Below are 25553 nucleotides of genomic sequence, written 5' to 3'. Positions count from 1 at the left end.
AGGTGACCGAGAATGAATAACCACTCTAATAAAAATACTAATTTGAGGAGCATATTTTATTCCTTGCCAAAAGCAGCAGACTTGTTGGCTTCGATATGTGGTAGGTAAGTATCATGCCAAGGGAGGTGAATTAGTGAAAATCCAAACATTGACCTGGTGATATGGCTATGCACGGGTAACCATGAGGTAACCGAATATTTTTTACTGTCATCTGACCTGAGCTCCAGCCATCATAACTATTGCGGGACGTCCAATCGCAAAAGCATTCATTAAAATTCATAGCGTAGCAATTGTTTATGGTAATCTGTTTTCCTTGATAATTACGCTCATATTCGATGCCCCTGTCAAGTCTTCAGAATCGATGACAGATGCGTTCAAAACTGCCCTGACCAAAGAATGCGTCTTCATTTCATCAAGTCTAAGAAGGGTCGATGGATACACAGGGCGTCGGCGTAAACCAAACCACGGTTCGTCAGGTGAAAAAGCACAACTGAAGTGAGTGCAGACGTCCACACACTGCCAACTGACTTGTAAAATGGGCTTCTTCACAAAATTTGCGGCAGAATATTATAGCGTGCATACTAGAATGTGCGAGAAGAAGGCAGCCATCATAATGGAACAAAACTACGCATGAAATAATGTTACGCACTTTCCGCGGTCCTGTATTAGAGGAAGATAAGATGTGGCTTGAGAGGCAGAAGAGGAAGACGAAGCTGAGCCTTTCCGTTCTTGGTGTGCTAACATCCAGCGCATCCTAACATGCTACGCGTAAATGAATATCGTAGCTGTGATGGAGGTGCGGGGTAGATAACCACGGAACTTCTACACCGCCGAAGCAGAAGAATAACTTGGCTACCCCTCCCCCCTCCCCCTCCCACCCTGCGGACGGAGATGGCGCAAGCAGATGTTCCAACGCAGCGAGTGCCAGCGGCTCAAACGACCACCACACAGCCTTATCTGGGATCCCGACACTTTTATGGCAAGCCTGGGGATAAGTAGATCATTAGATAGAAGTAGATAAGAGAAAATGTCTTGCCATGGTTAACAAATCTCTGCCAACAAATGACTGTGACAGTTTAGGGAAAGTTCTGTCGAAACATGCTGCGGCTTTCAACTTCACTTGGGTCTCGCCACCACGGAATCCAATTTCCCGTACTCAGCACGGAATCAATACTGCGACTGCTGATCCAATCCGTCAGAAATCTTATCGTGTGTCCACATCAGAGCGCCAAACGATTGAAGAACATGCTCATGATATGCTCCACAAGGGCCTCATTCAAGAATCGCCTAGTCCGTGGGCTGCCACTGGGATATTAATGATAAATAAAGATGGCCACATGGCGATTTTGTGTCGATTATCGACGGCTGAATACTGTTACCAAGCGAGGCGTGTATCCTCTGACATGTATTGATGACTCCATTAAGTGTTACATTGTGCCTCCTATTTTTCCTCTATTGACATGCGATCAGGCTTATTGGCAGATTCCCATTTACCCGAAAGATACAAAAGATGGCATTCATCACTCCAGACAGACTGTATGAATTTATTGTGATGCCGTCTGGATTATGTAATGCTCCAGCCACCTTCGAAAGATTCATGGATACAGTTTTCCGGCGACTGAAGTTGCACATTTGTAAGTGTTTGCATGATTAGTAATATTCGGAACTAACTTTCGTCAACACAACATTAATTAGTGGCTGTCTTGGAGTGTATCGAGAAAGCTGGTCTGGTGCTGATTTCCGAAAAATGTCGTTTTAGAGAACGCCAGACAGTGGTACTTGGACATTTCGTAGACAAGGATTGGGTGAGGCCTGATCCGAAAAACAATAAGAAGGGTTCAACGCTGCTGAACCGAATGTGGAAGGAAATCATTAGCATCGGATGACCGAGCGTTGCATTGAACACACAACCAGCATTGCATTCTTCTTCTTCTTCTTCTTCATCATCATTATCATCATCATCATCTTCTTCTTCTTCTTTTCTTTTTCCTTTTCCTTCTTCTTTTCCTTCTTTGCCTTTTTTTTTCTTCTTCTTTTTCCACAGTGTCACGGTACCACAGTGCCACGCTGACGGCTTGAAAACGTAGCGCAGTGTAGCTTTCGCTACAGAAGATTGAAGCTGTCACTTAATTTAAACCTCTGACATCGTTGAAACAGCTCGGGATTTTTGGGGGCTTTGCTCCTATTTCCAGCGTTTTGTTCTGAACTTTGCTGACCTAGCATATCCACTTGTCTTCTACAAAAAGATGTGCCTTTCAAGTGGACAGCCCATTGTGACTCCGTCTTTCGTCAGATAAAATTTAATCTGACATCAGGACCTATACTACGCCACTTCTGCCCATCAGCTCCAACAGAACTTCACACTGAGGCTAGCGCAGTCGGAATTGGTGCAGTGCTCACACAGCCCCATAATGGAAATGAACATGTCGTTGCATATGCAAGCCATTCTTTAACCAAGGTTGATCGTAATTACACAGTAACTGAACAGGAATGCATAGCTGTTGTTTTCGGTGTGCAACAATTTCGGTCATATCTTTATGGATGTGCATTTAAAATTGTGACGGACCATCATTCCATATGTTTGATTGTAAACCTTCGTGACCCCTGTGAACGCCTTACGAAATGGGCGTTGCGCCTCCACGAATTCAATTTCACTGTGTCTTTTAAGATTGCTCGTAAGTACGGTGATGGTGACTGCCTGTCATGGTTGCCGCTGGAAATGACTCATTGCGACAATGACCTCTTGGGTGAATATATAGCTGCTATTTCGCCAAGCTTCCCCGATGCTGTGGAATTCAAAATTGCACAGCTGAACGGGAAAGAGTTGGCGCCGTTTTTTGACGCAGCAAGTTCCCTGATCCCTGCGATCTCGTTCTCCATTCGTGACGGTCTACTATACAGGAAGAACTGCTAATATCATAGTGTCCATGGAATTATTGGCAAGGCATTTGACAATGACTTATGGTATATGATATAGCTTGAACACTAAACATTATTTCTTACGTGACGGTGAAGATTCATTTTGGGGTGCTTATAACCGCACAACTGAGTACTTGATGTTGCTGCCACTGGCCTCTTGCCCGTTTCCCCTATTTTTTTTTCTGTATTAAACCACGAGGTCTAATAATGGGCGAAAGGAACCAGTGTTTAGCATTTGACTGATCAGTGTCACGGTATTTTATTCCTCCCGTGTTTTTTTGGCAGAAGAACCATTTCGTCTAGCGCGTATCTCTGAACGTAGACTGACCGTTTCACTCCCAGCTCCATCTCCGGAACCGCGGCAAACGAAGACGTAGGACCGCCGTTCTAGGATTGATCGCTTTTTCTTCGTCGTTAACTCGCACTCCCACTGGAACCCCGCGAGCAGTATGGGCCTGCTTCGGACAGCATCCCGCCATTTTGCGGTTTCTGACATCCGACGGCCATTTTTTAGGGGATCGAAAGCAGAGGGTGTGCTCGGGCCAAGTCGTGTGGACGTCCGGAGAAATGGCAGCCAAGGGTGTGCAGCCTATTGCAAGAGCGAGATGAAGGAAGCAAGAGTGGAAGCCGATGTAGGGGCGGCGATCGCCACCATCTGTGCCGCTTGGCCGAAGCGTGCTGCATTGTGGTCGACGTCGCTCCAGTATCGGCCGGGTCGGCCTGGATAAATGAACCCACAATCAGCTCGTTCTCTGCTGAGGTTGGTTTCGGACCGTGACAAACGCTAACAGCCTCCAGCATTCTCTCGTTCCTTGTTTTCTTTTCTTCGACTGAGTGCCTTCCTTGTTAAAGCGCACTACTATAATCAAACCCGATATACACTAGTGCTGAGAGCAGTACATGTTGAAAATCAGGGCTGAGCGTGTAATTGAAGTTGAAACTGATAACTTTAGCCTTCACCTGACCGTTGGAAAATACTTCTGGACTTTTGAAGCTGAAATTCGCATGATAAACAATGATAATAAATAGCGGCCAACAGTAATTATTGTTTTCGGCTTAATGAGGTGCGGAACGAATGTTGCTAGCTGTGTTTTTATAAACGTATCCTAAGAAAGTGACTCCATCTATATCCATATTCTTGAATGGGCAGATACTGGTAGTAAAGGTGTTCTTGTTGAAACCCCGGAAATTTATAACCCATACTCTCATATTTGCTAGCATAAGATTAAACAAAATTTTTGCAAGAAGAAAAAGTTAGCTTTTGAATTTCAGTGCCGAAATTTCTTTTTGGTGTGCGATGGAGATTCAGTACGTTTGAAGAGGAACAGTAGCTGATGCCATAGAGAAACGTCAACTTCTCCTTAACACATTATACTGAAGGCAAAAAGCGGGCAAACTTGTGTCAAATGTGGGTTTAGCAGAAGCTGAACGCCATGATAGCTTGATTTTTTTAACATAAATTTATTTCGAGATGCATGAATTTATTTAGGAGTTCGAAATTGTTCGCAATTAAAATTAGAAGCCTATTTTTTTTTTCCTATTTAAAACAATCAATTTTGCGCGCTTCTAAGAAGAGCAAATGGGAAGCCTGTTTTCGATGCAAGAAATGTATGCTGCTCACCTCCCTTCCTCAGCCTCCCAAAGAAGGAGGAAGAGAAAGATGACGAGGAAAGGCAGAGAGGTTAACCCGTACAGGAAAGCGGTTTGCTACCCGGCACGGGGGGAAAGGGGTGATTGGATATAGACGTTTTAAGAGAGAGATGGGTGAAGTTAGTACAGTACCATCACAGACATGTCCCATCACATCACGTCACAGTCATATCATGTAACACAACAGCAGAATCATAGTCTTTCGATTAGGCCTGTGCTTTTCATAAAGCGGAACAGTGCCTGGGAGGCCTTCACCGCAGGCGATCACCGTGCCAGGGACCTAAAATCTTAATTTCAGTCAATGGGCATCCATCTAGATGATCCAGCGCACGGCATAGACACTGTCTTTCCTCACTCTATATCGGGCACTCACAAAGAATGTGGCCTATAGACTCGTCGCATCCACAGTTTGTACATGCAGGGCTGTTTGCCATGCCTATCATAAAAGAATACGAGTTTGTGAATGCTACACCAACCCACAGGCGGCACAGCATATTTTCTTTGCGTCGGGGTAGGCCAGGTGGAAGGCGGAGCTTCAGGCCAGGGTCCAGGGATTTTAAGCGGCAGTTCGCAAACTGGCCAGAATTCCATAAGGAGAGCGTGTATCACCCTCCCGTTTTGAAAGTTCTCAGTGCTCATGCAAGATAACAGCACACTGGTGCTAGAACTATTTAAGGGTACTGTCAGCTCACTGTCTCGAGAAGACATATTTCAGTGCGATATCAATGGACAGTGGAAAAGCGAAAAATAAAAGACGTGAAATCTGTCTATGTGAAAACGATAGAGAGGCACTTGTTTACCGGGGACCTTTTTCTGCGTTTAGCTTTATACTTTCGTAGATTGTATTTTATTTCTCTCTGAATAGCAGATGTAGAGCCTCTGAAACTAGAACATTTAATAATAGAGCAAACAGATTCAGACTGCGGCGCGTTAATTCCCAAACATGCTTTCAGCCGTACGAAGAAGCCGCTGCAAAATGAAAGCCATGGTCCTCTCCGTCACATATAGCCTTAACAATGGAACTGAGACCATCGCGTTAATTCTGAGCGTTCACGAATTTAAAATCCGTAGGTTCTGAATTCAAGAATTAACGAAGTTTCTAGCCCTATATGAATTCACCATAGATGAATATATGAATATATATTCAACAATAGCGAAATTTATCAATATATATAAATATAGAGAATATATATGAATATATGTTCACTAAATATGAATTCAATATAGGTGGTTTTGGTCGTGTTCGGAATAAAACAATAGCCTTAAAATCCATTTGTCGCAGGGACGCATATGCATTTTATAGTTTTCACTATTCTATCCTGGACGTAGTGTGGTACGTTTTTGTTTACTGTTTTATCTACGATTTTAGGCCAGCAACTTTTTAGACTAGGATTTCTTTCTTAATGCTGAACAGCACCATCTTTCAAATTTTGTTTCAAGAACATATACGTATCAACAGCATGGTTTGGAATGCGGTAGAAGAATCTCCGCTTTGCAGTGAGCATTCGCACCGGCTTCCTCAAGCTAAATATTAGGCTCGCGTGAAAAAATTCACTCAGAATATAGTTCGAATTTGGAGCAAGAAATCGTTTCGTGGGTGGCGGTGCAAAGGTCAGCGCCGTTTTTCTAGCGGCAGAAACGGTTTATGGCCAGATGCCACCAACTAGGAGGCGAACGATGCTGAATGCTGAGACTAGGTCAGCAACAAAAAAATTTTTATGCAATCTACATCAAAATTCGAGCTCTCTGACCGACCTTCGAATGTGTGCAGCCTTTCTCGATGTGTTTACTTATACGAAATGCAGATTTAATACATCTGGTGGGTTCGCCGACAGGAATACGAACGGGCCTGAGCCATGCAGTGCGCCACACGTGGCTTCTCTTTTTTTTTCTTTTGTTCATACTTTCTTTCTTTCTCTCTTTCTTTCCTTCTCTCTCTCTTTTTTTTTCTTTCTTTTCTTCTTCCTTTCTCTTTTTTATTCTTTCTTTCCTTCTTTCTCTCTTTCTTTTTTCTCTCGTTCCTAAACGAAGCCAATCTTGCCAATCCGCTTAATTATAACAGTTACAAAAACTGATAATGTAAATTACGGCTACCACATGCCTTCGGCGTAAACCAGCTGCTGCCGTTTAGAAAGTAGGCGAAGTGAAATATTCTTATTCAGGTTTATCCTCGTCAGTGCAAAAGAAGGGACCGAGGAAACCAAGTCTTTAATTTCCGTGCCGAGAATTCTCTTTTGTATGCCATGCAGCTTAAATAAGTGTGAAAAGGAAAGTAGCTGGCGCAAAATAGGATTGCGACATTCCTCTTAACACAATAAACTGAAAGAAAAAGGCGAAAAAAAAATTTCATATGTGGGGTTTCTCCTCAACGCCATGCCTAATATTGCAATACAATATTTTGAAACACATTCCGCCTAGAGCTGACAAAAATTTGGAATTTAGCCTCCTAACTGTAGGCCTCGCGACTCTGCAGCAGGTAAAGTTGTTAAATCGGCATATAGATATATGTTAAGGTTATTTGTTCATGCCTTGATAATGATGCGTGAGACATTACTTACAGAAATTATCATATGCTACTTGCCTACGAGTACTAAATGATGTAAAATTTAACTTCTTGTTTCATCTGTTTCAGGTTGGGCTTGAGAAATGAGTGATGTCTAAGACGTCAAAGTGAGGCAAAGGTCACGTGAAGGCTAAACAAAAAAAGGAATATAATCACTCTTCTCTTCCGTAGTTTTGATTCACTAAAGCACTGAAAGCAGTCGGCGTCAAGAACAGTAGTCGAATGATTCAGAAATATAAAGTTACGGTGCAGTTTTTCAACTCTGTAGTTAAAATCGAGATTAAAATATTTGAGAAAGTTTTATTGCAAATTACTTAACAGTCATGGTGGAATACCACGTAGTTATCTTAGGTATTACTATCAAAAAGAAAGAAGCAGCAAAATTTTTTTTCGTTATATTTTCTTAGGGCTGAAAGTTCGGTAAGCTGACACTTCTAAGGCTAGCGAATACTGTGCAAAATGAAGGAGCAAAAAGTAGTGTACGACACAAAGCTACAGAAAACATAAGCCGTCGAAAGCAAAAGGTTACTCGGAGTCCAATTTTAAAAGGCGATGTAAACATTCTTGCTTTGAAGAGGTGTGTAATAGGAAAGAATTCTTCAGAAGTCGATGCGAATTCTGTCTTTCAGCTTGAAAGGGGTGGAATAAAGTTTTCTGAAGTAAACTCTTCAAAAATATTTGCTTTGATCCCCAAAAGCGTGACTTCGAGAGTTACCCTAAGTTTGTTTCTCACGTTTCCTTTATTTATTTTTTTTTTGCAGGAGCCTTTGACTTTAGGTCGAAAGCAGCATTCGCATATGCAATGTCGGAAACCGTTCATAAAAATGAGAGGCTCCATAAAAGAGATCATGCTGGACGCAGCCTTCCGAATCCAGTAGAAGATACATATGTTGTATACATTGTTCAACATTGTACGCAACATTCTTCTCCTCCCATTTTTACCCCTATTCTTTTCTACCTTGTTGTTACCTTCAAAATACTTGCTTTTTGAATTTTCTTTCCTAGCTTGTTCTTACCTTCAAAACACTTGTTTTTTGAATTTTCGCTGTTGTGTACATTCATTCCGACGAGAGAACGCGACGAAATTTCATTATGTTGTGCTCCAGTTCCGCCATAATCTCTGCGCAGTTTTTTTTTTCTATTTTGCTCTGGTTCAATACACCGCAACAGACGTTATGCCACGGGAACGATACTCTTGATATGCGCACTGGAAGACGTGGGCAGCAAAGCGCATTGAGATTCATTTAAGCTTTAAGCTATCGGCTCTGAACGAGGTTTTCGCGCATGACCTCACATGCTTGGGACTCTGGAACAGTGGCTGCAGTTCACCGTTTTATAGCTTTATGCTAAAGGCTCAGAGGGAAAGAGAACTGAAGAAGAAACACACACGCAGAAGCAAGACGCTATTGCGAACAGACCAGCGAATAGTACCAGCCCTTTCAAAGACGCGAGAAGCACACCGTTCCTGCATGAAGAAGGATACCACCGTTGCGACTTATGGTACCAAGAAAGGACGGAGCGTCTACCCGCTTATACGCACAAGAATGAGAGAATAGTTGAGGAATAGTTGAGGAATAGAATGAAAACAGCCGTTGCCTAACGAAATATTTCGAAATATTTGGAAATATTTGGGAGCATATCTCGGACATGCGCCAAAAATAGAGAACATGTATTGAAAATGAAATTGCTGATCGAAAAGACATATATGCTAAAACTGAGCGCCTGCTCATAAGATAGATCTCGTTGTTTGATTCGTGTTCACTAAGCATAATCGCTGATTTATTGATCTTCTTCATTCTTGAAAAAAAAAAAAAAAAAGAGCGAGCTGTATTCGCAATGTAAAATAGAGCGAACAGAATCCAAACTGCCTCAAAAAAATCAAGGATGCTCGACGCAGAGGTTCACACCAGGTTACTCCACGGCCCGGAAGGAAAGTTGACGTTGGAAGGCGATTCTGAATTCTGTAACCGTGAAAAACGATGGCAGCAGGCAGCGTGATTTCCAATCGATTCGAAGCGCTGTATAATGGGATCGATTAGCCAATCGATTCCGGAAGGAGGTGCAGAGGGGTGGATAAACGACACCATAGACGCGGCAGCTCTAGCGGCCGCTCCAAGCCATGGGCTGCTGCACCGCTCACGGGAACCGGGGTGCGAGTGGCCAAGCAGTCTGGTCCGGTTCCTTGCCTAGAACTATTTATACTATATTATAAATAGCAGCAGTTCCTCTGCTGCTAGTTTGGATGGCAAGCTTCATATTTCATGATATTATCCGTTTGTTTACGTCAGTATTAGCAGTTTATTTTTTTTTTTTGTATGTGTCAAGCATTTAGGCTAAATTTGGAATTTTATTTTTTTGCTGCGTGCTATTAGCGACGCTAAATCGGCTGCTGGGAATGCTAAGTTGCGGGTGGTGTACCCGCTAGCCACTAGGTGCTGTCCATGTTGAGCGTCCAGCTGAGAAAGCAATGCCAGCTACTTTGGGAATCTTTATTGCACGCCCTTAAGCTGCACGCAGCAGCCACTTAAAGTAAAGAATCTTTTAAAACTCAAGCTCTCTCAGGGGAAAAAATCACTGAAATCAGCTGCCTATCTTTCTTTGATCTTTAAACTCGGTAGAGGTCAAATAGGACCTTGTCTCTGTAGCATTCCGGTAAGCCAAGTATGTTGTGTTTATATGTAACTGTATACATCGTTTAAGTGAAAGCGCCTGGATCAGAAATAGCGTATACCCTTTAAAGAAGTTATTGCATACTTCCTTCTGGTGAGAAAAACGGCCGCAGGTAAATGGAATGTCATCTATTACAAAAAGTGCACAGTTTTATTGCGAAAGCAATACTAGTCTAGGCTTCGAGCCTTCAGCGTAGCGCGGCCGGTAGCCACGTCTTATCCATGTGACGCTGTGACGTCACACCCCACGTGATACTAGGGTGAGAGCTGGGCTATCAACTCAAATGGTCGGCAGGAGCTGCCAACTTTGATCTCTCGTTTCACATGGGACGGTTATGTCAGAATCAGCCTGCTAGACCCTGGCATTCACGTTACCCCTATAGGCCACTAAGGCACGTTCATACGGCTTGGTTAAAGCGGGCCTTTATATGTGGGCTAAGGAAGAAGAAAAAGAGAAGAAGAATGCTCGGCCACCCGCAGCTAATGCTTTCGCTCAATATTTGGTTCAGCAGCGTTAAACCCTTGAAATTTTGTTTTTCCTTTTTTATTGCGTAAGGAGTGGTTAAACTACTGTATTCCTTTTTCCCTTGCAAAAAGATGTTTCCGTGAAATGTCGAAGTGAATAACCTTATTCTTTCTGGCTACTCCATATAGACAGAAGTTTCTATAAGTGGCATGTAATTAATTCATATCAGCCATCCAGCCAGCCCCCCTGCAGGCTACAATGGAATATTCTGTATTCTAGGGAGCCAAATAATAAACTCGCGGCATGAGAACGGCCCGTTTATTGCAAATAATATAGAGAAATAAAACAAATATATAAAGTGCAGAGGCATATAAGCCCGGTGGATTATAGCGCAGTGTAATTACAGCCCCCTTTTATGAGAACCAAGTTTAGTGCGCCAGCACGGTTCGTGGCGACTGCAAAGAGCCAGCATTGGCTTCATCCTTCGTTTAAATAAACTTGACCAAACGCGACTAGTGCTGACGGAAACTATATGTTCTCAAAAAGCTCCAAGCAGGCAAAGTACGTGTGAAAATCATAAAGTTGGTAGGAGTAGGGCTTTAGAGTCCCTGCTATAACGTTCTAGAGAAATACTGGCGAGAGAGGAAGTCGGTAACGCAACTCCTTCGTCCTAATACCTCCAACCTACAGGTAAGCATCGCAAGAGAAATTGTCGATCAAATAAATAGCAATAGAAGAAAAGAAAGCTGGCAGAGCATAAGTGGCGAGAGTGGTAATTGCGGTGCTTCACCCTCTTGCAGCAGCGCCCGTTTACGGAGCTGCCAGCTATACCGAGCGAAAAGAATCTGGCGGAGCAACGGAGCGGAATCCGAAGAGGCTATTTCCTCTTAATCCGCCGCCATATGGCGCATACGTGGGATAGGCGGGATGGGGAAAATACAGCCCGTTTACGGAGAGAAAGAGAAAAAGCAGCAGCATGCTTCGCCGCATAGCTCACCGCTTCCATGGGCAGCCGCCCTATCTAATCTGCCGTGAAGCAAGGGGGGTCAGGCATGCGCTGCCACCGTTTTATACGGGCCCGCGAGAGGTAGAAAGAGCACTCGCTTCCTTCTGGGTGGTTATACGAGCGTACATGGCTTAGTTGATCCGCGGAGGCGATAGCCATTGCCTAATGCATGCGCAGGAGTTGGAGCAAGGCCATATACGGGCGAGCGTTGCTCGAGTCGAAACCGCTGACGACGTGCCAGCGTCTGAGCGGGCCACGATGTTCTACTTCGCACACTGTAGTAACATTGCAGGACACGAGAATAGTTTTAAGACGTTTTCAGGAGCTTAACATCCACAGTTTTTAACCATTGAATATCTAGACCTGGACGTGTTGGTGCCGAAGAGAACATTTATTAGTCAATTCAATGAAAAGAAAACTTTGTCGACAGTGCATAAGGCTAGGGGTGGGGATGGATGTTATACTCTCTAGCGACTTTCGAATAAGGGTGCCGATAACCTAAATCACTACCTCGTTGCTTTCAGATAAAAACTGGAGTTTTGAAAGTAGAGTCTAAAAGGGTGTTTTTCTCAACACTGATAAGTTTTACATATCTTCTTAGGCCACGGTGCAGCTTCTGCATGTTACCAGGCTTTTAACCTAAGCATAGAGGGGGTTTACATTCAGAAAAGCGAGGAAGCTAGCCAAAACTGTGATAGCTATGCATCAATAACTAGCATCATACCCTAGTCAGTGCAGAGCGAAATAAGAGGACAGAGGATTCTACTGAGTGAAAACGTGGGTTGAAGGGAAATGCGAAGATTTTCCTAAACTCGTGAATAGCTCTGGAGCACATGCAGCAGAAGGGATCACCACTGAGATAGCAGTATAAGAACAGTAGTGGAGAGATAGCTGTAGTGGTGACTCGTAGAGATGTTTGAGCTTATGGCCAAGTTCTCCATATGAAGGCCTCCGAAAATTAACTGCTTTCTAGAGCTCGAACAAAAACGCTGAATGTACCGTTGGCACAGAGCTCAAGAGCGGAAGTCTCGATGTGCTGAACGTGCGTCTGGTATATAAAGTGCGTTTTCTTTGTACCATCAATAATTTTCGAAAGTTAGAGCTGTGCGTTTCTCTCCTATGTGTCCTTGCTTTTTTGCTCAAATTCTTTTTTTTTTTTCTAGAAATATAAACCAAACCCAAGCTTCATCACAATGTCACTGTTTTTCGTGCGCCCGTACATAGAAAAAATAGCCTTTATTTAGACGAGGGCGTCTAGACTGTAACAAGGAATGCATGATAGAGACTGTACTTGTTAAGCTAAGTGCAAGCGGCCGCGTTCTCTAGCTGTATTGGGAATATTTACTAAGTTGACGCCACACTACGCCGACGCTTCAAACTAGTTTAATGTTTATCGCAATACGGAACCACACTGTGAGCTCCGTTTTTTGACTGCTCCTTGTATTAGGCTGCAATAGAGACAGCCCAACGCCGTCTGTGTACCGTTGTGGAAGATGGGGCTGCTTAAGGTTTCTTAAGAATTGATGAAATAGCAATGATTTTGATTAGTTGGTAACTAGTAATCTTCGTTAGGTCCCGCTTGACCACTTTTCCTCTTTGCACGCAAAGTGTTTTCCTTTCATCAGAGTAACTTCGTAATGATGTTTGGTTGACGTTTGCGTTACTGTAGAGAGGTCGGCTACAGAAGCATCTCATTAAAGCTGGAATATCGGCGGCTGGCAATAGGCTCATGGTATGCGTCGAGCAGCGATGAAGGAAGAGGAGGAGCGGGTGAACTAGGTTTTCGAATCTAATGCTGTTGAATATTTTTCAGGTAATATAATTATCTCTTTCAAAACATATTTTTGTAATTTTATGCCTGCACACAGAATCGAAGATCTGAAATCCTCTCTGAACTAACATGAGAGGATATAAGTATATGAGAACAAAACACATTTCCCCGGTACATTTTTATCAGTTAAAAGTCTAGTCATAGCAAAAACATTTCCATATCCTCAGGTCAATCAGCATCAGAGTTGCTAAGCAATGCTTGCATGTTGTGCTAATTAGAAAAAACCGCTTTTAATCCTGTTATCCACCGCTTGAGATGGTGTGATTTGAAATTCATTCCAAAGGGTCATTCACCACTCCACATTCAAACTAGCGTTATCACACGCCAGACAACGTGTTGCCCCTTCTGTCGTCTTTGGTGCTTTTGAAGAGCAAGAAAACACAATTTAACCCGAGGTAGCTACCGTCGACAAGCAAGGACTCGAAAAGCACGAATGTAATTAGTACGGTGAGTTACATATATTTACCGATCTATTTAACAATATATTATTTGCAGGTAAGGCACAAAAGTATTACATACAATTTGAAACAAAGAACTGCCAGAAAACGTACAAAATTCCTGTTACTAGGCAATGCTAATTAGAGTATTTAAAATGATTAAGAGGATTGCTTAATAGCAACAACACGTAGAAACTAAGCGCACGAATTTCCGCAGCATTAGGTTTGAACAATGCAAGACACGCTTAAAAATTTCAGGTTATAAAATGTAATACAAAGGTCAAGTTGTAAAAGGCATTTAGTACAAACAAAGCGAAAGGAATCCTTTCAAAAATATTAACCACAAAGCAATATTAACCCTTTTGAACTGTGAAGAAGTTCAAAGCACAAAGTGCAGTCCAATATAATAAGCAGAACGATAATGAGATAGTTTTTCTTCACAGTATAAACTTTATTAGCATCATGAGAACAGCGATGCTAGTAATTCAACTTGTACAAGTGTTGTGAAGCTGCTATGGAGTTAATGCTCCTGATTGAAGAATGGAGCTGGTTTTGTTATTTACTAGCCGTATAGTGCAATCATCCTCCGCTCATATTACTGTTGTAAAAGTCATGTTAGGATCCACGACTTTAAAGTGGCTTCGTATCACTCAGTGATCTATTTGCAACGCACGTTCGCATGGCGAAGTCAGCTAAATATTTAGCGTATTATGTGCTGTTTTATTATCTGGAGACCAAAAGCAAACTATCTCGACTGAAACCAGTGCTGTTAATGAGGCAGGTCTTTAAAAAGCCTTCAGTGTGCAGCATATAATACATCAAGATATTTTTTTTTACGTTGAGCTTTTTTTTTTTTTTTTTGCCGAAAAACAGTATTATGAAGAGGTTTCCACAGCACTCAGCCCACTAGAATCAAATCCCTCAGCGGCTAGGTTTGGGAGTTCTTGTTGGTGCTTCACATATTGTCGCACGCAATTAAGCACCCCTTTGATAAGCGTCGAAGATTCTTTGTTTTCACCAAACATCGCCAGGGGCTCGTGAAGCTTGAGAACAGCGCACGTGGACGTCCACTTAGCTAAATTACATCGTGCTGCCGCACCTATAATTTCTATCCTGGAAGCGGGAAGGGATGCTTAGTATCACTAAATTTGAAATAAGTGATTAACTGTGATGAGGTAACTCAACAAGTGCGCTTTATGTCCACAGAACCGAACCGGCGCAGATCCAATCAGGCAGCAACTGTACTTTATTCACTACAGCAGTGATGTTATCAAGCTTCTCGCTTGCAAATCTTATGGCTTATTTTATGGCTGTACTGTAATAATAATGAAAAAATAAAACTCGAGACAGCCAAAATGTTGATGGTAGAATTCGCCAAGTAGGATCAATGCGAATAGATCAAAAAGAAAAAAAAAATAGCAGGATAACGACACCCACTGGGAGAAGCACAACTCGTCTCTGATGTACGTTTCATCGCAGGGTTTATGTATTCTATCTATACGCACCAAAATAAAAAGAAATTCAAAAAATGCTCCCTTACCTGATTGATCATGAGTCGTATAGCGTTGAAGAAAAGGGGGAGATAGGGAGGCAAAATTGGCTACCACTGAAAGAAAGGCGTTTTGTATTAAAGATTGATTAAGGTGCTCCTCTTCTATGTACTGCAGCATGTTTCGTCCATAATGCTGCATCTTTCATAACAATGCGTGACCTGCCTTCCCGCGAATAGAGTGCATGAAAGAAAGAAAATTGCCACTTGCTTGCAGGTTCTATGGCAGGCGTGATATCCCGTGCGCAGTGATGGTATGTTACGCAGAAAGGGAGGCTCTTTGTTGCGTGCCACTAAAAAGGCAGGAAATGAGAAAAATATTTATGGTTATGTGCGACGCCACCATTTCTCCTTCATTTCCCTCCTCTGGCGTTCCTGACTCAGCCAGGCACCGATATTGGGGTCGGTCTAGATTTTATTTTGTCATCTAGCACACCAGCCTGCACACACGTGTCTTCGATAAAGAAACATAGCTCGCGCGAGATCAACGCATCGAAACACTATGCTGAAAGAGTTATGAACGCAGAAAATTGAACTCGAGAGGAAAAATGCACAAAAATAAAGGCGGTGAGAAAACGCGCAACATAATCTCTGCAGGTCGTTCTGTTTTCGTTATATGAAATCCGCTTGATTTAATCGCGCTCATTCAGGACAGGAGTCAAGGGATAACATGTTTATATGGCCCACTGTTGCGTCTAACCGTTGTAAATTACTTTCACGCCTAGCAGGGTGATTTCATGCGTGTATAAACTTGCGTGGATGTTATTGCAGCGCCGAGATGCTTCGCGTGCGAGCGCAGATATAGTGACGGAGTGGAGCCACGCCGGTTTACCGAAGGAAGGCAAGCCGCACGCCGGCTTCATTAAAATATATATGCCGCACCGAAGTGCGCCGGCGACAGCTGCATCGTCTGGCGCGGCGCATTTGTTGTGAAAGGCAAGAAAACAAAAACAAAAACGCCGACTCCTCAAAAATTAACGGCTAAAGTAAAATCAGCCAGTAAAGTTCAATAAAGACTTGCAGGGGTACAGCTGTGCCGTCGCATCGCATGGATGTGATTTTTTATGACCCTGCCTTCGTATGTGCTATGAATTATTGCGAAATGAATTTTGTTTTCTTTCCGCAACTTTGTTCTCACGACCAACACGTGCGACGTTGGTGGAGAAGATGAAGAAATAACCAAGCTGGCCTGCTGTGGTGAAGAAAAGGGGTTCCATGAAAACAAAAATTGGAAACTTATGCAACAGGCACGAGATACAGCTTCGCGCCTTTGACGAAATCTGGTCCCCTAAGAATTATGTTCGATATCGTTCCCTCTTGAGATAGCTTTGAATTTCGGCTGCGCTGGCTGGGCGCTTTTTGCTTGCCTTGGAGAGTATGTCGCGACCATAATCATCACAAGCTCAATTACATCCAATGTTGGACAAATGTTTGTCCAGTTACCTTCTCCTCTGTTAAATCTGATCAATGCTTGCTTACCTCTGCAAACTTCATAGAATCTTCCACCAATCTCATATTCTGCCGTTAGACTAATTGTCTATCAGCTAATTTTCATTTGAATTACAAGCCATCTCATGCTCATTTATTTTCCTGACGTATACACATGTACCACTACCTTTCATTTGTTTACTTTCTTTGTTTTGTATGCGCGTGCAATTCTCTCTGTGTGTGTGTGTGTGTGTGTGTGTGTGTGTGTGTGTGTGTGTGTGTGTGTGTGTGTGTGTGTGTGTGTGTGTGTGTGTGTGTGTGTGTGTGTTTGTGTGTGTGTGTGTGTGTGTGCGTGTGTGTGAGCGTGTGCGTGTGCGTGTGCGTGTATGTGTGTGTGTGTGCTTGTGCGGGCGTGTGCTTATGTGTGCGCGTGCGAGCATGCGCATAAATACCACAGCTTAAAAGGAGTCCACTCCTTATTACCCCGTGATTTGTACGACTTAGTGAACCTCGCAAGGGAATCGGGGCGGATAGTTGGCAAACTGCAACAGCCTTGTGGTTTGCACAGGCCTGGTTTACCGACTTCTGCGCCGAAATCTGTATTTTGGAGAGGCTTTTCGCGAAAAGCACGCGAGACCGCATCACCCCGGTGCTCGATGCATTAGCGCGAGTTTTACGGCTTCGGCTGTAAGTCGCGTTCAAGCCACGCGGTCAGCCACTTTCTCACACCACGTCTTCTTCTCCCGCACCAGCAGCTTTCCTCCTCAGGGTAGTCTTCTTTCTCAACAGTCATCGACAGCGGGTGCTACGCTACAGGTGGTTAGAGCTTCGTACAAAATTGGCTTAATTAGTATAGGAACTGCCCTGCTTACGTTCTGTGGTAGGTTTGATCAGGAAGAATTTTCTGTCAGTAAATTACGATTGCCGTTCGGTACAAACTCTGATATTTTCTTCCCATTGAAAGTATCCACACGTTTCAACGCTATTTCAAAGTTGAGTAAAAAAACTGCAGAAATGCATCTTTTTATTTACTATTGCGTCTACACCCCGCCAATTATTTAACAATAACAAGCGACCGACGACTGCTCGACGCTGCGGTGCTGAGCAATTATTTCGTGTCTGCATGTTGCGTGCTTGCTGCTTAGAGTGGGGAAATTTGTGACGTTCCTAGCACGACTCTTGCGCATGGTCACGTTTGCGTGTAGCGACTCGCGATTGTTTTCGTTAATTTTTATCTACACTATTGCGCCGATATTCAGGGTTCTTTAGATTTAGCTCTTTCTGGGCAACTATTTAGTTGCTACTGGGCACGATAGACTGTTTATCATAAAATTTGCGGTATTTGCATATATCCTCCACACTTTATACAGCGGATAAAACAAGTGGCACAGCTTCTGAGCGTATCGATTCCAGGAGCCGACAATAGGCAGAGTTCACATCGCACTATTAAGTACAGCCCAGCATATGACTTTCATTTCAGGATCAGGAATGGTGGGTCTTCACATACGTTATCGTTTGGTCCCTCCTTCTTTGCCTTCCCGTGCAGCGCGCGGTAATTACTATTAACGAAAGTGGACTGTAGTACGTTGGCACGTTCTCTGGCGCTATGGCGAAGTGACGCCTTTGCGTTTTCAGCACCCGCCTAGAGCTCGCGATCTGCGGGATTCGATGGCCAGTGCCTCCTGGTGCACACCGGTGACGAAATAAGCACAAATTTTCCAATGGCATAGTGTCCGGTATATCAGGGATTCAAAACATGAGAAATTGGCCTTACACCCCATCACTGCCCCCCCCCCCCCCCCCTCCTTTTTCTTGTGTTGATGAAAGCAGCTGACGATTGTCAATTCTCTCGACTTCTACGGCTGACGCTCTATCTAGCTATTTTTATGCTGTTGATTTACCTATGCTTATTTCAGTCTGAATATAAATTTTGCATAAGGTATTTTTCTTTGTTTTTTCAATTGGAATCTGAGGCACCTAGCTGTCCTGTATGGAGTAGGTTGGGGAAGACGTAGAATGTAAAAATATATTGGTCAAGATGGGTGAAAATAGAAGAGGCTGAGCCCTAAAGGCATAATTACAACACCACAATATATTGAAAGAGCAAGGGCTGTAGAAAGAAAAAAGCAGCATTTTTGTTTCGGGAGGCGTTCAAACCAAGTAATGCCGAAAAAAAAAAAAAAACATCAGCAAAGCACCGATATTTGGTGAGATGAAAGAATCAGCGCCCATAGAACAAAAAAAAACATAACAAGCTCTTACAGTTTTGGTTCAGACGTGCTCGAAAAGAGATAAAAATTTACCGCTGAACACATGGTTACGGCGAAATGCGCTCAATAATGTAGAAGTAGATAGCTCAAGAATTATTGAAAATGGGAGGGCTGTATAGAAAGAGTACACAAAAAAGGGGTGCGGAATCAACTACTGTTCTGCGAAAAATTCTCCAGCAGATCTAAGAAATAAGAATGGAGAACAACACAGAGAGAACCCAGCATGTCGGAGACAAGAATTGCGATGAAAGAAACTAGCGCGGGTACAAGACAGCGATAAAGAGGCAGCCGCAGAGGAAACAACAGATAAAAGGAGATAGAAGAAGTACAGAAAGATGCAGGTTGAAATAAAGGAAGGAAGCAGGCGAAGCGTGGACGTATCCTATCGCTCATGTACACCAAGAAAACAATAAAGGTCAGTGGAGCTGCTTCTCAGGCGAAGACAAAGCCAGCACTGCCGAGGACGTGGAGTACGACCTAGCACGCCCACCAAAGCAGTGGGACAATAACAACAAATAATCCGGATGCCCCATTACAAGAAAACAAAAAAACGCTGTTAGACGTTCATGTCAGCAACGACTTTCACTGCCGTTCTCAGCCAGAAATCGCCAAGTTATTGTTTTTCCTTCCTTCCTCCTTCCTCGAATGGAACCGAAAGGACGCCAGAATTAACGGAGGAGGCCTTCCCAGTGAAGAGGCATGGAACACACAGACCGAATTCGGCGCGGTGACGGCCGCTGGGACACAGCAAGCAAGCGTGGTATCTAAGGAAGCGTGAGAGGCGGGGAAAGTGCACAAGTAAACGTAAAGAGATTAAGAAGCAACCAGAGGCCAAAAATGAAATATCGTCTCGCCGAGGCTTGCGTACCTCTGGGTTTAGAAGCGGCCACTGAATCCCCCGCGGCTCCGGAAGAGAAATTCGAGGCACGACTGTGCACGCAGAGCAAGCCTCCACTGAGACAGCAAGAGCGGAGGGAGAAGTCGCCGGTAGGCTATCCGGATTCTCAGACGTCCGAAGAGCGCCCCCGGTGTCCTGCGTGCCTGCACGTTGCTAGCGGCAAGAGTGAGGAGGAAACACGCCGGATGAGAGATGTTGAACACATTTTGGAGGCTGCTGCTGCTTCCGCGGAAGGCCGTAGCGGCACCCGCTCCATTTGTCTTCCGGCCAGAGTTACAGGCGCGGCGCTCCTTCACGTGCGCGTTGTTTTCTCCTCTGGAGCGAGGAAGTGACGTTGGCAAGGGTACGCTGCCGCAGTTTCCCTTTCCCATTGCTGAAAGGAAACCACTAGTTCTCTGGTCACCTCTGCTGTCCCACACACATTCAGGGCAACGTTACCTTGTTACACTTTGACAGATAATGTTTGGGACCACCTTCGTTTTAATGTTGTGGCCTTCTTGCGGACGGGCCTCTGCTTGACACCTACAGGTTGACAGGCTTGCAGTAAGCCTGCTGTCTGCTTTACAAAAATAATAATAACTAGGGGCTTTATTCCGTCGTAATGGTACCAATGCACTTTATATTTTCGGACAGCTAACAGCATCCAAGTAAAAAAAGCCGGTTGTCTAATAAGCTGTCCACTCCAACATATTTCACCTTTTCTGTCGTTGGACACTGAAACAATACTTTGGAGCGTTCTAACTGAGAGCCAGAACTACAGAAATCCGAAAGTGTGTTTTATCTCTGTTCAATGCATGTCTAAAGCATTGTGCCTAACAGAGACAGCTTCGTATGTCAGATTTGAAGAGGTAACGGTGCTGGGGATGATGCCAATGTCGCCTGTCTTCTAGCCCTTGCAAATGGCAGAAGAAAAAAGAGCGGACACCTAAGCTCCGTGTTTATGGCTATGACGTGAGAGATTTAATGGCTCCTGCCCGACATTAGCTTAATTAATCAAGACATTCCTCTAGTCCTGCATATACCCACCAGCATAAAGTAGTAAACTACTATATAGGTAAAAGACCATTTGGTATAGATATAAATATCGCTTAACAAAGCTGTACCAACATGTCTTCGTGGTCTAGGTGTAGCGTGCCCGATTCGAAATCCCAGTTTCCTGCCTGAAAGGTTCGATTTACCCCCCCCCCCCCCCCTCCAATCTGAATTGACAAGTCCAATTTGCAAGCTACTTCCATATCGCCCATGCCAGGTGGTTATGTCGTGTCACACAGCCCTATGACCAGTGAGTGGCCGACCATGCAACCTGCCAGCCGCCACCTGACAGAAGCACACCCGTGCTTTCTTGTCAGCACGGCCGACGCCCAGTGTCCTGGAGAACAGGATTAATAATGGTATCGCGTTAAAACTTTCTTCGGATGACAAGTGAAAACTTCTTTAGAATGAAGTCAAAAATGTTTAATACCAAAATATTAGGAGTGTCATGAAGGCCAGATCTAAGAGGTATGTGTCGAAAACCTCTGCAATTTGATAGGTGACAACAACTGCCTACCATCTAACATGGTTTCTACAACGAAGAGCCACCTGCCATGATTCAGAGGCAGCAAACACGCACACACAGAGAGAGAGAAATACAGAGAGGGAAATATCATTTTCCTTTTAGTAGGGGAGAAGATTGAGGGACGAAAGACAAAAGGCTCGGATGTAAAGAAAGACTTGAATATAACGAGAGATTGCAATAGGACGGAAGTCTCAGATATAAGGAAATATATTCTAATTAACAAAAGTCATTTATGGGGTCCTTATTACTCGTTAACCTTAGTCAACAAAGCATGTGCGTTCACATTTACTCCGTATCAATAAAAGTGGTACCCTAAGTTTTGGTTCACAGTACATACGTGTTCTGTACCTAGATATATTATGTTTACCTGAATATGGCAATTGAGAAGCGAATATCAATAACAAATACCACTCCAGCAGTGCATTTTCATCTGCTCCAGAATGACGATGAGCTTTCGCGATCTGAAAGCGGACGAGGAGAAAGACTCATAAAAAGTCTCCCGAATCTGTGGGGCATTAAAGCCTCTTTTTCTTCTTTGGAAAACCAGTGTTTGCACAGGCACTTGCAAGTGCAAGGTAAATACTAACGTTCTTTAAATACTGCAATTGCTACTTATTTGTGTCAGCTAACCGTTGAATTTGTTGTGTTCGCCAACTAAAATAACTTCACTCGCTTATACCGAGCCAGCAGCTCTTCACATGAAGTAACATGTTTCGTTCCTTGGGCGCCAGAGGTAAATCCAGACAACATGAATGGAACATAAACTAAGCTCTTCAGTTGGCCCATTCGCTCCAATTTCGTTTCGTTTCCACAATATATGGAAAAACGTTCATGTCTATTTCTGCAAACGCTAACTCGTGAGCTCGTTGGTAGGGATTCTTAAAGCAGAGTGTGATTTCAGACAGCCCTCTATTCAACGAAAACTGACTACTTTTTTGCACTGAGCATTTCCTGCTAACTCTATCGAACTGCGGAACCCTGAAAGTAGTACAACTAATGCCTAAGTGTGATAGAAACAAAGGAAAACTGAGGCAGAGGTGTCAGACTGCCAACGTTGGGAAATTGCGGTAGTTTACTGGGCTACTACGTCGGTCTGTTGATTGGCTATGCAAAAGCATGGCATTATCGTGATCTTTTAACTTCGCGAAAAAGAAAAGCGAAAATTTCAGCTGGATAAGGACTACTGCTGCGAAAAGGTAGGGTTCTTAACTGTGGTTGGCTTACAATAGACGACTGTTTCTTTAACAATTTTGAAATTTCTGGTCGCTGTACCCCCCTTCCCCCCCCCCCTTGATGTGTTTATCTTCCTTAGCGGTGAGCCTATGTCTTTTTATTTCAATTAAAAATAATACTTTGCTCTACTAGGCGCGTGAGCAATTGGTCCCATCGTAATTCTTGTCGAGGAATTCGCACGAAGAAAACTTTCCTTGTATAAATGTAAAAAATTGCAGTGCGATGAAAACTTAAAATCAATAGGCTCTGTCGTTATAAAATAGAACAATGGTGTCTAGAAGTAGAACTAAAAAGAGCGCGTTTCATGGAACGCAGACGGGGGATCTTCACGAAGGTTTCCGACCCCCATCGGTCACGCTTGAGGACGTGACTTATCGGTTGCCATTATGGCTAGCGAGAACTGAAAGGGCACTCCATAAAAGAAGGTCGTTGTGTCAAGCTTGGCCTACGTAGACATCGACGTAAAGATTTCCCTAATGCGTGCTGTGCGCCGCGTCACCGAAACCCGATAGACGCAGGCCAAGAGGTTGCATCGATTTCCACTTACTTAGCGTCGCCCTGTTTTTGAGTTCCGCGTATGAGGCGTAAGGAGAGCCGTGCTACTCGAAACGCGCAAAGAAGCAGTTCATGATTTCCTGAAGAGTGCCATTGAGCGGAAGGCGATGAAAAAGGAACGACTGCAGAATATGGATAAAAAAAAAAAAATTTAGGCTTTGTTGCATGTTCTTCCGCACGCCATGAAACATTTTTGTCGAGTTTGAATAGAAACAACATCGACTACCACTCTGCCTTATTATGCTGATAGTAAGAAGTTATTTTGTTTTTCTGAATACATTAGGAGTGGGACAGTATGATGGGCTACTAAGTAGTTCTGAAACGGAAGCATCTGTCAACATGGCAGGTACGGAAAAAAAGCTTTCCAAATTACTGAGCACCGGTCATTATATGAGCACATGCTTCAAAACAATAGGGCATATCTAAAATCAGCATGTTTATACATCGCAAAAAGCTTTATTTAAATGATTTTCGTGAACAGGGCATGCGATAAAAATAAATACCGTTTTTATTGTATCTTTGTCAGTAGGAGCACAACAATTTGCTTCTAGGTAATTCTAAAACGCGAGATTTACAACACGAAATTCGTCGCATCGATTCACCGAATATATATTGACTTTCTAAACGACTGATTCTGATAACGGAGGCTGACACTAAATCCGACTGAGCATAGTTTTCATTAAAGGAAAAAAAAATTTCAAGGCACTTAAAGTACTTTTTTGTGTGTACTTGGTAATGCTTATTGTCAGGCGATACAAACAACGCGTCTCCTACCTAAACAGGGACGGAAAAAGGAGAAACTACTGCTCATCAGAAATAGCTCTGATGAATTTGCTTGTGATATAATATTTTGTTAGCACACATTTTTTCGTTGATGATTACCGTGCTTTTTCAGCTTTCCTGTGGTCTAAACTTTACAGCCAGGTAAAAAGTGTGAATTTCTAATACATGTCCCTAACATGACTCATAAGAGGTTACAACGTCACGTTAGACACATGAAGATGTGCGCCTAAGAATATTTTATTCAATAATCGATATTACCGTTCTTGTTACTGTCACATAGAATGTTTGGCAACCTTGAATAGGACCTTCGGGAGGTTTCCTGTCGCAGATGTGACATTTGTTAAAAGCCGCTGCAACTTAACCAACGATTACGCATTATTTCTTACGACAGCAGCACTCTGCGTTCTGGCGGGCCTTTCCGGGACCGTCCTCGGCTCCTCCGGTCCCCGGTGGCTGAGTGAGCCCCCCGCACAGCTGCTCTTCTCTAACTGGACGGGTGCCAGTGCCCGCTGCTCGGCCGACGGGGACCCTCGGCCCCGCGTCTGGTGGACCAGCGCGGCCGACGGCACCAACGCCACCGCGCTCGGGACTGCATCGCGGGCACAGCTGTTCACCGTCCACGAAGGCACACTCACCTTCTTGCCATTCCGCGAACACCAGTTCCGCGCCGATGTACATCGCGGAGCGTTTAGGTGCCGAGCCCGCAACGACCGTGGCACCATCCTCAGCACCGTTATGCACGTCAACGCAGGTGAGTAGCATTTGTTTTAATGGGCTGTATGGTTTCGCGGATAAAGCACTTACATGGTCCTTGGGGGCCGAACAACGGCTATTCGTAGCCCTGTATCAGGCTAGGCTTGGAAATTTTGGTAAATTAAATCGGACCCATAACAACTAAGCTATGGACAAGGCAGATGTTGAGGTGGAAAAATCAGAAGAAAGAAAAGCGAGACAAGAGGAATATGAGAGTTAAGATAAGACAGAGGGGACAGCTCCGCCCCCTTACCTCCACCACGGGCTTGGCTGAACCGACGAAAATCGTTAGTACTTTTTTCTTGACCTCCCCTCCAGCCATCACTTTCCTATCGTTATTCTGGTTGCTTATTAATCCTAACTATTTCTCATTAGTTTCATTCACTACTGCTCGCTGCTTCTCATTCCTTAAAATGTGTCCTCAGGCTTTTTTTTTTTTTTCGTTACTGGTGGCAAGGGTTTACGTTCTGTGATTAACGATACTCTGAGCTGACGACCACTCTTGAAGCATAGGTGTCTCGGAAGGAAAGCAAACATAAAGCAAGGCTATTCAATCCTTGGGGGCAAAGTTCTTTCTTTAGGGCAAATATGCCTTAGCCGACAATCGCCCAGGAAAAGCGGCACGACGAACGAAGTTCGCAGCATACCTTCTTCAGAACCCGAACGGGAGAAAGGAAATGAAGAAAACACAAAACGGGTAGGTGAATTAAACAAATTAAACAAAAGAAAATAGGGAATCTTGCGTGAGTTTGTGGAGAGCTAGGCCGGCTGCTGTTCTGATGTTAATATAGAAGTTAACTAAACCAACCCACTGCAATGCGCAACTAGGATCGTGACCTGGAATATTCTTTCGCAGAGTGGAAAGTGACAAAGTGAAGATGCTATATTCAACTCTGCAAGAAAATGAAAGGATCAACTGGCAGAGAGAAATAACAAGGAACGGTAGCAACAAACCTGCTGCGCCGCATTTTCTCAACCAAATTCT

At 43.7% G+C, this 25553-nt stretch overlaps 1 protein-coding gene across 1 annotated transcript in view; it reads left to right on the top strand.

Moving 5' to 3' along the window:
- The first annotated feature begins 23371 nt into the window (after nucleotides 1–23371).
- Nucleotides 23372–25553, top strand: part of LOC146190879 (cell adhesion molecule Dscam2-like) — an 82049-nt gene continuing 79867 nt past the window's right edge. The window contains exons 1-2 of the mRNA XM_084600247.1: nucleotides 23372–23378; nucleotides 24207–24566. Of these exons, the coding sequence (XP_084456373.1) occupies nucleotides 23372–23378; nucleotides 24207–24566 (367 nt within the window). The remainder of the gene's footprint in view (nucleotides 23379–24206; nucleotides 24567–25553) is intronic.

The sequence above is a fragment of the Amblyomma maculatum genome, chromosome 4, assembly GCF_055883805.1.
Source record: "Amblyomma maculatum isolate TAMU_Amacu chromosome 4, ASM5588380v1, whole genome shotgun sequence".
In the NCBI taxonomy this organism is placed as follows: Eukaryota; Metazoa; Arthropoda; class Arachnida; order Ixodida; family Ixodidae; genus Amblyomma; species Amblyomma maculatum.
Note: the sequence above shows the minus strand (reverse complement) of the source record. Positions and strands in the feature narration are given on the sequence as shown.